The 13,124-nt window shown below is 39.1% G+C and overlaps 1 protein-coding gene across 1 annotated transcript; it reads left to right on the top strand.

The window, feature by feature from the left end:
• On the top strand, positions 1–8,281 carry LOC121726354 (synaptotagmin-16). Its single transcript, XM_042113677.1, has 12 exons — positions 1–99; positions 1,540–1,701; positions 3,423–3,514; positions 3,791–3,865; positions 3,983–4,090; positions 4,386–4,538; positions 5,125–5,233; positions 5,522–5,691; positions 5,883–6,113; positions 6,359–6,523; positions 7,376–7,540; positions 7,685–8,281. The coding sequence occupies exons 1-12, from the start codon at positions 63–65 to the stop codon at positions 7,715–7,717; spliced, it is 1,500 nt and encodes a 499-aa protein (XP_041969611.1). The 5' UTR covers positions 1–62; the 3' UTR covers positions 7,718–8,281.
• The last annotated feature ends 4,843 nt before the right edge of the window (positions 8,282–13,124 follow it).

Here is a 13,124-nt window from a genome sequence, read left to right as displayed (position 1 = left end):
TCGGCCAAAATAAGGAGCTCCGCGACCCCGGCGTTGCACCGCGACGATGACATGAGGGCAGGATGGTCGCAAACATCGGCGTCATCAACCCGACTAATGGTAAACATCGTTGTGGTGCTATACACCTTACGTCAATTCCATAAGTCGACGATTCAACAAAGAGAAGTTCTGGCCGATTGGAGTCGTCTACGGGAGCACCGAGGACGACTCCCGAACAAATCCTGTTCCACGTCGCAGACTACGTGTTTAGTGTTAACTGTAGCTGTTTTAGGTATTGTGTGATACTGGTGAGCGTATGAATAATATGTCGTAGGAGAAAATTGTTTGGTATGCATCTGTTGTCTGATTGTCATAACACAGCTTAGCATGGGATAAGACGACGTGATGTATACTGACGGCTTTGTACTATTGTATATTTATAAGGCTGGCGCCATACACACGTTTTCCGTATTCGATTTCTGAATTCGTTCGTCCATGCACTCACAGAAACCCGTATTCGTTTTCCAGATTAGGAAAACGTATACGGAAAATATGTGAATGCGGCCAGCCTGAATGTATTTTCCACTGATTGCATGCATTCGTGTTCCCCAATACGGAAAACGAATGCGGAAATTGAATAGGTACGGAAAACGTGTTTATACGGCCAGCCTAAATAATTTGGACTGCAATTTCAACGTGTTGGCTCGATTTATGTATGCGTCCGCGCGACCGACATGAGATCACAAGCGATTGTTCCGCTATCTATATATTAATACGTGAGAGATAAACTTTGTAACCCTTTTTAAGAAAAATGGGGAAACGTAGGTGTATGAAATTTCGAACAGTTATAGTTTATATGGTGAAGGAGTGCATCGAGCTAATATTATTTTAAAATGATGCTTTTATCATATATATGTGTAAATAAAACGTTACACACATTACGACACTACTACTAGGAAAAATGACAGATTTTTGAGTGACAAGCCTATACATACGAATTATACCTACTCTTTTATTTATGGTTGAAGTCTATTGGCAACAAGTTGACAAATTGAAAATGGATTATTGTTTTTTTTTTATTTAATTTTAGATACTATTAGACAATGCTTAAACGGCCAGTCTGAGATCAGCTGAGTCCCAGAGACAAAAATTGAAAAAAACTATGATGAAGTCAATATAACAAAATATAGGTAGTAGTCCTAATGTTGTTGCAAGTAAGGTCGAATTTTGACCATTGGGCGATCTCTAGTTTAAATAAATCGTTATATACAAATACAATTGCTTGTGTTTTCGCGGCGTAGCGGCCGGGTCTTTGCACGGACACATATAAATCCAGCCTAAGTGTCTAAACACACCAGGTCGAAAAAACGCGGCCGAAGTTCGGCAAGATTACGCCTGCAATGTATTTTAAATTGCTAATGACAAAACATGCCGAAATTACGTGGCGTTATATGCGTAGCGCATTGCAAGCATAATCATGCTGAACTTCGGCCGCGTATTTTAGGCCTAGTGTGTTTAGACACTAAGCCTTCCAGAATAGTGTTTTATTGTGTTGTGTAGTGGAGGCGACGGCGTACATCAGCGCGGTGGCGGCCTTCGCCGTGGTACTGCTGGTGGCGCTGCTACTGATCGGCCGCCGCTGGTGCTACCCCGCGCGCCGTACCTGCTGCGATGACGTCCTCGCTGTAAACCCTCCCGCCGCCGCACACGATGAGCATTTTGGTATGAACCCGGCCAGCCATAGACGGACTTCTTGCAGGCGAGACCGACTGCAAGATGCGGTTGCCGCACGGCGATCTGCAGTTTCCATACTAAATTCATATCCGCAATACACGGACCGCTCGAGCAGTTCTAGAGCAGTTGGAGCAGTCGTTCGACGCGAACGACGCGAACGCGACCGCTCTAGAGCAGTCGCTCCCGACTGAACCTTGCGGTCCGTCTATGGCCAGTCGTTGTCCCCATAATCGTTATATTAGATCCCTAGAAGTATATATAAAACCTATTCAATATCGATGTTCTTTGTTTGGGTATCTTACAAGTTTTGAAGTTATTTTGTTACATTTTAGTGAAGTTAAAGTCTACATTCTGAATATTATAATTATATCAAGGAATGTATTTTTATAGATTTACTTTAGAGTACCTAAGAAGAAATTGAATGCTTTCTAGATTACACTTGCAATTTACTTTTCTTTATATTAGGCTGTAAGTATATAAAATAGTAAGTATCTGTCATAGTAATTTAACATGGTAACTGTACAATTTACCTGCTACCCTTAGAGGAGAGTAACCAAATATGGAATACCATTTTGTTTTTGTGTTATAAAAGAAAAAGATATTGTAAATTAAAAACTTTTATTCTTATTTATTATCAGTCTTACAGTTGCGCTTAACTTATTGACAGTTTTGTTTTACATATATTAATTTAAAATATAAAATTTTCTCAAAAACAAAATCAACATAAAGGCACCTAATTATGGAATAGGTACCCAAATATGGAATACTATAAAACTATGAATAATAAACCTTTATTTTTATGAGATCTACAGGAACTTTGGTCAATTTTAAGAAGATACTTATTAAGTTACTTGCAGAAATCACATATCCATGTATCGAACTCTGCACCTGCGCAATCACCATGTGCCCAGAGCCTGCACATGAGGCATTTGATCCATGTCTCTCCTTGAGTATCTTGAGAAAACAGGCTGTTACAGAACATACACTCTGCATCTTCTGAGTCAGGAACTTCCAGTCCTATAACGGCATCAGGCCGAGTCCATAGTCCATATTTAGATCCCACGGACTGTCCATATTCGGAAATTTCAAACTAATCAAAACATATATCAGATTTTTTTACTAAACACAATCAGACAAGAAAAAACCTCTAAAACAATCAAATAAACATGTAATCAATGCATAGTCATAATATACAATATTATTTTCAATCACGTTTTGAAAGAAATACTTAGTTTTTACGTACCTTAAAAACTTTTCTCACAGCACCAAAACAAAACACTCTCACCGCAGCCACAACGTTCGCCCGACTGACAAGTCAAAACCTGTACGCGAGTATAATGATGGAAAGAGACAGAAGATCACTGTCTTTTGCAACTAGGAGTATTCGTTTCCGAGAGATGGTGGTATTCCATTTTAGGGATACTATTCCATATTTGGTTACTCTGTTCTATATTATAAACAGTAGAAATTATTTAATTTCAATATTGTATTGAAAAGAACATAATCAATTTGCCAAAATACCTAGAAAGAACATAAACACTTTGCCAATTTTTTATATGCGAGACTTTGGGTAAATCTATTAGAAAGTACATTGTTATAAACAATTTAGATACCTTTAGGTTGAATTGACCAATAGCGTGCTTTTAGTGCTTAGAACTACTTAGTGTCGAGTGTATGATATTGACGTTGTGCGACGTGTGTTGTTTTAGATGCTTTGTCGAAAGCGAACCATTACCCCGAACGTATATTCGCGTTCGAGTCTACCGACTCTGACGAAGAGCTGCGCTTGCGCATACAGCAGGTGAGGTGCAATCCCTGGTCAAATGTCAAATAAAACCTCCCTACCTAATAAAGTAATCCATATATCTTTCGGTATTTAGTGGTATGTAATATCGCGTAGAACAACTTACAATCCTCATAAATATATTTTAGGGCAACAAATTTACTTGTTAAAGTAATTCTTTCAGTATATCTTTGTCACCCCCTCAGAAAAAAGTTTTGTAGTTTATGAGTGACAAAATAAAACGTATTTTTGCAATCCTCAAACAACAACATAAAGACGTTTTCTCATTCGAAGGATAAAGATGAAGTCGAGTGCAAATACGAGGAGAAGAACGAGAACAAAACGAAGGTGGAGGTCGAGCTGGTCGAAGCGCTGAGGGAGACCAATCTCCGAGAGACGAGCCTACGAGAGAGTTCACTGCGAGAGAGCAGCCTTCGAGAGAGCAGCCTCCGAGAGAGCAGCCTCCGAGAGAGCAACGTCCGAGAGAGCAGTCTCCGAGAGAGTAGGATTGATGAGGTGGTTCCGCAGCGCGCAGAGTACCTGCACACCCTGGAGGCGCAGAGCAGCGTCGAGAGCGATGTCATCGCACATAATGTAAGTTAAAGCCTAACTATAAATCACCTGGAGAATCCAAGGTAATACAGTCAATGATCTTTTTGTTTGTAGTGTGAATGAAACCTTTACTTATGTACGTCGACCTATCTAACACACATGCTAATTTAATTTTACTGAATAAAGTACAAAGTAAGGCATCCTTGGGGAATAACCAGTATCAATACCAATATTGAAAAAGTTTTCTTTGCCTGGGGCTACCACTATGCGCTTATCACATTTCCTTGCTTTGGGTTGACAGAAAAACTAAAAATCTCGTTCGTTCGTTCGCCTTTAGGACACATCACTGCTGTGCGGCGAGAGCTCGAAGGAGCGCGGCTCAGTGGAGCTGACTGTGCTGTACGACGCGCCCGTGCGTTGCATGACTGTGCACGTGCTGCAGGCCCGCGCGCTGCCGCTCAAGACCGAAGGGCAGGTGCTGCAGAGCCAGGTACAGGCAAAAACTCAATGTGACATACTGTCGATATTAATATGTAGTACCATAGGCGAAGCAGACTGAATGTAGCCTCAAAGCACAAGAACATCATTAGATGAGACGTTGTAACTTTGTCGAAAAAATTATGTTGGCGAAAACGCCAAGATAATTTTTTCGACAAAGCAAATTACTGATTCTACCATGAATATGTAGGAGTCTCTTTAGACCCTCACTAATAAGTCCCCGGGTTGCACTAGTAAAACCAATAGGTGATATTAAAGTTGGCCTTTATTATCCCAAAACTAACACCCGTTCATTCAGACAAGGCCTCACGCAGTCACTGCCCGTCGTTTTTCGCATACATCGCCTCCCAGACACAAAACTGCTGACAATCGCACATTACATATACATGGTCCCTACAAATATATTGGTTCTACCCAACAATTAATTAATTATTTATTATGCACACAATCAATTGAGTCTTAATTTTAGCTTATGTAAGCTGAGGTCACTGATCTCCATCATACAAGTACGTACTTGTATAATGGAGGTCAGTGGCTGAGGTACATTATAATATACTATATCCTATCATGTTTTATAGGTGCGAATAGTTCTACTTCCAATGAAGAAACAAAAATACAAATCCAAGATACGCAACGGAGAGAACCCGCAGTACATGGAGAGCTTTGTATTGCACAAAATAAATCCAGGTACGCTAAAAATGTTTGGTGGAAGAACACATTATTTCATAATATTCCTTTGACTAAAGTTTATAAAATTAAATAAGGCATAACCCGGCAGGACGGATAAACTAATACGACCATGGAGAGAGACATTTTACAAGCTCTTTCGAGTTTCGAGATGCATTTGCTTGTCAGGCAATCACTAATTAGCTTGCATTATCCTAACCGAACAACAATGTTCCAATTTTTTAACACACTCTCTAAAGCACTGGACCGTGGAGCGTAATGCCTTAAATATTATTGTCTTGGTAACAGAGGATGTGTACGGCCTGGGTCTACGTATCCGCGTGTACGGGTGCGAGCGCATGCGACGTCAGCGGCTGCTGGGCGAGGCCACCATCTCCTTCGCTGCCCTCAACCTCGAGCTCGAGAATAACCTTTGGCTGCAGCTCGTACCGAGGCAGCACCATCAGACCAGCTTACAGGTTAGTTTGGTTGCCGTCCAAAATAATGTCTATTTGCAAGAAGACGAAATTAGTTAGACTTATTTTAGGTAAGTGGTAACTATGACCTAACCTAACCTTTAAATTTGCCAATCATCTCTTGAACTAATTATGGCACGACTGTGCCAGCTTATCAATTTCAAACCTTAATACTATTCTATACTTTTTTACAGCTACCGAAACTGGAACCGAAGCTGTCCATCCCGGGCACGTTAGCCAGCCCATCATCGATCGGCACGGCGACGACCCCCATAGCGGGTGCGGGGAGTGCGGGGGGCGCGGGCGGGGAGGTGTGCTCGCTCGCGCGCTCCGACAGCGCCTCCTCCTGCTGCAGCACCCGCTCCGCGCCGGAGCTGCTGCTCGGCCTGCAGTACAACCCCACCACCGGATATTTGTCCGTTGAGGTAATGTTAAAGTGGATAATCTTGGTATAATAGCATAATATGAGACTTTTGCCTTCCCCTTCCCTTTCCTTAGCTTAGATATTATCTAGGAAGGCAAATCTAAAGCTAAAGGCAATAAAATTATAAAAAAAACTTGAAGGCCACGCTATCTTAACAGGTATCTGGATAGAATAAATAAAAAAATGAGCTGCTGGCAAACATACAAAACAATCAAATTATGTTTCATTTATACCTCCTTGTTCCAGATAATAAAAGGCACGCACTTCCGCAAGCTGTCGCCGAACAAGGCGCCGGACACGTACGTGAAGCTGTGCCTCATCAGCTCGCTAGGCATGGAGATGGGCCGGTGCAAGTCCACGACGCGCCGTGCGCAGTCCAACCCGCTTTATAAGGAGATGTTCATATTCCAAGTAAGACGTATTCTTTAGCTTGGTTCCTGTAGTCTAGAACAACGGTTCCCCAACCAGTAGTCCGCAGGAGCCAAAATATGGTCCGCGACTCATTTTAAATTTAATTCTAGTATAACAGACCTCGGGTTTCGTAAAAAAGATGCAGCTCTAAAATCACATTAAATATTAAAATGCCAAAGTTTTCTTTTTTGTAATTTCCTATTGAGTTTTAAATATTAGAGTATAGTGGTGGTCGCTGTTAACGACAAAAATATAAAAGTGATCCATGACTAAGTAAAGCAGCCTTTCCCAAAGTGGGCGCTAACGTCCCCTTGTGTTCGCTGAATATCTTACACTTACTTATCACAGCGGTGTGGGACCCAGGAAAAAAATGGGAGCGTTGTGTAGAGGCTCGGGGGGTGATTTATTTCATCAGGATGCATTTTAAATTGAAACAATGGGGGCGCTAAAACATAATTTGTTCTCAAAGTGGGCAGTAAACAAAATAAGTTTGGCATCCTCCGAAGTAAAGGTTGGGAACCCCTGCTCTAGAACCATATAATAATAAATAGCTCCTTTTGGTTTCGTTTATAACTGCGATATAATATTACCAAATCAGTTTATTTTATTCCGGAAGTTCTTGTTGATAAGAAAACTTTTTGTTTTAATAGATTGACGCAGTTTAGCAGCAACCTAGTCTCTCCTCATTATTGTTTGTCCTCTTAACATTATATTCTTCAATACAGTAGCAACATTGGATAGATGGGCTATTATTCCAGTAAAGAATTCATATATACATGATAATTAAATCAACATGCGTCGCAGTAATTTTTGGGTTAAAAGGTTTTTTATCTGACTCTCTCATGTTCCCAGGTTGCGCTGTTCCAACTGACGGAGGTAACGCTGATGGTATCGGTGTGGTGGCGGCGCAGCGTCAAGCGCAACGAGATGGTGGGGTGGTTCTCGCTGGGACACAGCAGCACCGGCCGCGAGGAGGAGAGACACTGGCAGGAGATATGCGAGAGACAGGGACAACAGGTGAGGTTTTTTCCAAAGATGGATACTTTTAGAACCGTGACTGTACCGGCTATCACCTAGGCCGCCACTATATCATATCATAAAGTCTGAAATATTGAACGTGTGTGTTGAAGGGATTATCATATTATTCATTGTACACTTCAGGTACAACGCTGGCACGTGCTGCTGGACTCCTGACATACGCTGACATAGCGCACGGAAGACGCTGCAGCTTGAGACTATCGACGCCACTCGGCTTGCCTCACCGGCCGCACTGGGAAGGTGCTTGTACGACGTCGGTCGTTCGCCGGTCCCCGCGCCCCCGCGGCGCGGTGTGTTCGACCTCACGGTCTTTTGAGATGTTCGACGGGGTCTTCGTCGGTAGCACGCGGTCTGTCCGACCGCCGCTTCGTACGTGCTACGCGAAGACGTTTTTACTACACGGTTTGGTGTGCTTGATGTTTATTCTTATGCGAGTACGCACATTTTCGACTGATAAAAGATTGATATTAAGGTTAGCACACGTTCGGGAATATTTGATAAATATTTTGTTACCTTGACGTGTTAACGACGAAATTGTTCTTGAAAGTCGAGATTTTAACGATTATATCCTATTAAGGTTCTATAGATAGATAGTATTTACTACCGTTTTGTAATATCTATTCATAATGACGAGACTCGGAGCGCACAATACATGTGAGATGAAATATCGTAGATATATTTATTATAACATAAAATTTACAATTGTACTATTATACTTTTTACTTGTGTACCATATTTTATGTAAAATATTATATACATGGTCGTATTACAGATTATTGCTACTGTAGGAGTGCTTTTTGTGTATTTCGTTTAACGAATGTAGATACTCGAATATCCTACTACTTTTAAATATAATTTTAAAAGATATTTGTTATATGTACGAGTAGATAATATTTATTTTTATTATGAATTGGGTGTCGTTAAAATGTAGTTAATTATTTATTTTGCTATATATTTAAGTATTAAAAATTCACGGTGAATAGAAGTAAGTATTTACCTAGTAATTTATGGGCATTTGTAGCTTTACTACTTCATTTGCTTTTAAAATTATTGTTGTGTAGTAATAGTAACACCACTTATCTTGAGAACAGAGGGTTTGTTGATACTCGATAGTAATACAAAAAAGGAATATTCATATTATAATCTATTAATTTATCTTATTATTTTTCTAATTGAGAGTTAAAGAGGGGCGTAGCTAGCTTTAGGCGGCCTAGTATCGAACTTATTTGGGGGTTCCTACCCAAAGCGACAATAGCTATTTTTTCTGCAATGATCTTCGATTCAGTATGTCTCGCTAGCACACATGCCACATATTATGTGAGTGAGAGTGGGAGTAGGAAAATCAGGCCTTAGCTTATTTACATGTAAGTGCTAACATGGTACTACTAGCTACGCCTATATTGTCTATTATTGTTGTTTTGAACCATCTGTTATAATATTATATTTTCATTTTAAGTAGAGTTATTTTTAATGCCTCACGTGTAATCGTGGCGATTAATACAAAGTTTTAGATCTGTTTTCAAAAATATACAGTGTGCTTACAATGACCAATGATAAAAACTAGTGCATATTTATAAATTATAAAATAAGAATTCCTAATTAAGATGTTTTATACGTCCCGTTTAAAGTATAGGTATTAGGTAATGTTTTCGCTTACAAAGCTTCACTTATGTTCGTGGAAAATGTATTTATTGTTAGAGAAACCTAGTAGTAAAAAATAGTTTATTACGAACATTCATAATAACAATATTATTCGCTACTACATGAATAATTCTTCAGTAGTTAGTGAGTATATTTTTGCGACTAGATTCTTTAGGTTTTGCAATAACGCAACTGAGCATTCCTACCTTACTACAAGTATATCTGGATCTGTACTCGTTTCCGATAACGCATATTGACGTAAACTCTAGAGCACTCTTTTTTTTATTTATTTATTTTTTATTTTATTTATTTATTTATTTCCGACATCTTGGCCCATAATTATAGACTAACATACATACAATTATTATAAAACTAACACTAACACTAAATACGTATTGTCTGCGACGTGGGGCGCGACGTGTTCGGACTTCGGAAGTCGTCCCCGGTACCTCCTGTAGACGACTCCAATCGGTCTTCCTCCTCGAAGGTCAGTAGATGATGCGTCGGGACTCTCACCACAAAGGAGCTAAAATTCACTTTGTGGCAGGACTCCAAGCGCTCGACCCTCAAGACGAAGTGGGTCTTGCTCCTGATGTAGTCCACGACCTGCTCGACCGTCGTGGACCAGAGCAGCCTGGACACGTACAGCGGCGTCGCGGGAGTCTCACGCCGCGACAGCTGCTCGGGTCCTTCGGGTGCGGTGCCGCGATGGTTGCGGATGACGGGTTTCTTCTTCTTCCTCTCCACTTTTCTAAACCCGTCATCATCGCACTTTCGGTCCTTTTCGGAGAGAGGACACTCCTTTGCAGCGGCCTCCTTTTTCCCTTTGTTTTTGGAACGCGGGGGAGGAGGCGGGGGGTAAGCAGTGACACTTGCGCAATTCGGTCGCGGATCAGGCGGCAGGCGGGGCGCAGGCGTAGTAGTCATATTAGTATATACTTTACTATTTCATCTGTATTTAAGTTGGTATAGGTATTATGTATTTAAGTATTTATATATTCTTTCAAAATAATACAGTTTTATATATTTTGTAAAACGCCATCAGTCTCATAGAAGCATGATAAAACCTGCAAAAGAACTCCAGGACATCGAAGGTTAAAAATATTTAATTAATTTAATTTTAATCTTCCAGCTTATTTGGGAGTCAGATGAAAACACCATACCACAGACCTTACTATTCATGAATACTCATTAAGCATGTTTTAAATTTTAATACAGTTTCATGTCTTGTAGAGGTAGGTTCTTACCTAACAGTTTCTTCATATAAGTATAGTTATATTCGTATAACATTAAATAACTATGACGACAATCCTTCGTGATTTTCTTACAAATAACTTGATAAGTACCTACATACTTATAGTTTATGATCCTAATATTATCAGAATACTTCATATAATAATATAGTCATATTTGTCATTAGATAATGTTTGTAGCCAAGTATTTTCGCTTATGGCTTACAAATATAATCATACCCCATACTATGTTTTAGAATCCCTATGAAACTATGAAACGTCAAAGCCGAGTGTGCTGATATTTTAAAACTAATGAGTTTATTTCTCAGTCTGATATCTTAACAAATAACGACTCTGCTTCAATTCATGAGGACACAGAACATTTAAAAAATATAACAATAACAAAATGTTTAAATTTTCACGAGATCCATATTATAAGTTTGTTTGTTTGATAAATAATTTATCCTTATCATGTAAAGTTTTAGTAATTCTAAACTAGTAAGATGTAGAGAAACAACTCTAGCATGCCCTCAGCATACGAAATTTTTTCCAAACCACTTCAAAACTTGGATTCAAGAATTTTAGCAGAAATAGAATAAAAGTATGATAGTTATTATGTAACTAACATAGATTATAGACTAGCGCTGTATACATGTTCTTAATTCAATTCAAGATTAGCATTTTCATTTTTATACTAAGAACAAAACCATACTTAAACTAGATGTTTAAAATAAACTCGTTATAATTGCATGCGCATTTAAAATATCTTAGCTCATAATGAAATAATGAAATCGACGCCATTGTAACATGTACCTAAATACGAACAATTTAACGCATACAGATCTTAATAAACTACTTTATACCGTTTCCTAGTCGAGTTTTTTATTTAAACCCAAATCCTCCATGGAATTCTGACGTCCGTATATGGCCCGCTTTCAATGCAGTGCAAGCACGGCACATTTTTTATGAGTGCTACGACTTGTAGTTGAGTCCGTAGAACCTATTTTATCCGCTACGAAAGTGCTACGGTACCTACTCTTTGTACTTGTACTTTCTACAGCGGTTATGCCGTCAGGAAAATTTTATGGCCCTCTTCAAGATGGGCCAGCGCTGGGCGATCGAATGGCGCATGCGATGGCTATGCAATGGCCGTGTTCAGTTGTGATCTAAACGTCGTTCAAGATGGACGTGTAAGCATTACCCAAGCAGCAAATGGACGTGCTATAATGGTCGAGAGCACGTTCTTGTTTTCGCTTTAAGTTCTATAAAAGTTCTTAAAACAGTCGAGTAAAAGTGCTGTAAACGTTTACTCGACGCGAAAAAGGCGCAAATTATTCAGACTAAAGTCCTATTAAAGTGGAATAAGCGCTGAGTAAGCAACAAAAAGATGCTGTAAGATTTGAGTAAAAGTGGTAGAAAACACTAAAAGAGTTTTAAGAGTAACCAAAATGCGTATATAGGATATTTAGTTCAATAAACGCAATTGATTTGCTATTATACAGATAAAGTGTGCTATAATAGCAGACGAATTGCTTTTATTCTCCTTTTTAGTTCTATAACAGCGAATAGAATGCTTTTACTCGACAAATTAGTGCTGTAAAGAGTGCGAGCTTGTGTGCTACATAAATTTAATGTAAAAAAATTATAGTTATTAAACTACATCTCAATCCTTATTTATATTATCAAGTTTTTGAGAAATCAATATGTGATTATTTTTACTGTTCGTGTAGCTACTCCAAAACATCATGCGCAACAAGCTTTATTGATAAACCCAAAGGCATTTTTACATAAACATTCATGCGCTGCCTATTTTCTTAAATTTGAAGACTAATTAATATAATTAAATTTACTTAAAATATATTTTTTTACTGCCATTGTCCACATTGATAATCTAGTTGCAGTTACAGCTAACTTATTCCATTAAAAGTCGAGTAAGAGTGCTGGTCACCACATTTATAGCACAAGGTGTCGCCATGATAACAGGATTTAGGGTTCGCTTCGTAAATATCGTATAACAGCTCTTAATTACACTACAGCTCCTATACGAACGTTTTTAATTCTACTATAAGAGTTAGTCTGTAAGCGTGCAGTAACAGCAGCAATGTTGCCATAAGCAATTCGATTGCGTTTATAGAGCTTTTATAGAAACATAAAAGATAGCTGAGTAACGGCTGTATAAAAGCACCCAATTCAGCGAATCATCTATTCTACAGCTATTATACGACTGTTAGAGATCAAACGATCGAATAATGAGTATTTTAGCCATATTAATTCAGCATCTGCTAAAAGGTGGAGTAAAAGGGCTAAAACATAGTGCTGTAAACGTTTATTCGACGTCCTTAAAGCACACATTAGCAAATATTGCCAAATAGTCGAGATAACCGCTATTATACGATAAATAGGTGTTTTATGAACGGTTACCCGGCTCTTATACGATTAAAGGCTGAGTAAAAAAATCCTTATTCGACTGTTTTGCTGCTTGGGTAGCCATTGCGGCAATGCAAAACGTGCATTTTTAATGACCCGGGGAACTACGTACGACCTCCCTCCTAATATGAACCTTCTCTTGAATTCTACGAATAATTATTTCGAGACTAAAATTTAAATAATGGTTTATGGTAGTGATGATGATGACAATGATGAATGTAATAATAGCATAATATGCTTTCCGTTCTTAAAACAACGCCGAA

Source organism: Aricia agestis, chromosome 4, assembly GCF_905147365.1.
Source record: "Aricia agestis chromosome 4, ilAriAges1.1, whole genome shotgun sequence".
Lineage (NCBI taxonomy): Eukaryota > Metazoa > Arthropoda > Insecta > Lepidoptera > Lycaenidae > Aricia > Aricia agestis.
The sequence above is the reverse complement of the archived record's forward strand: the minus strand, read 5'-3'. Positions and strand labels throughout refer to the sequence as shown.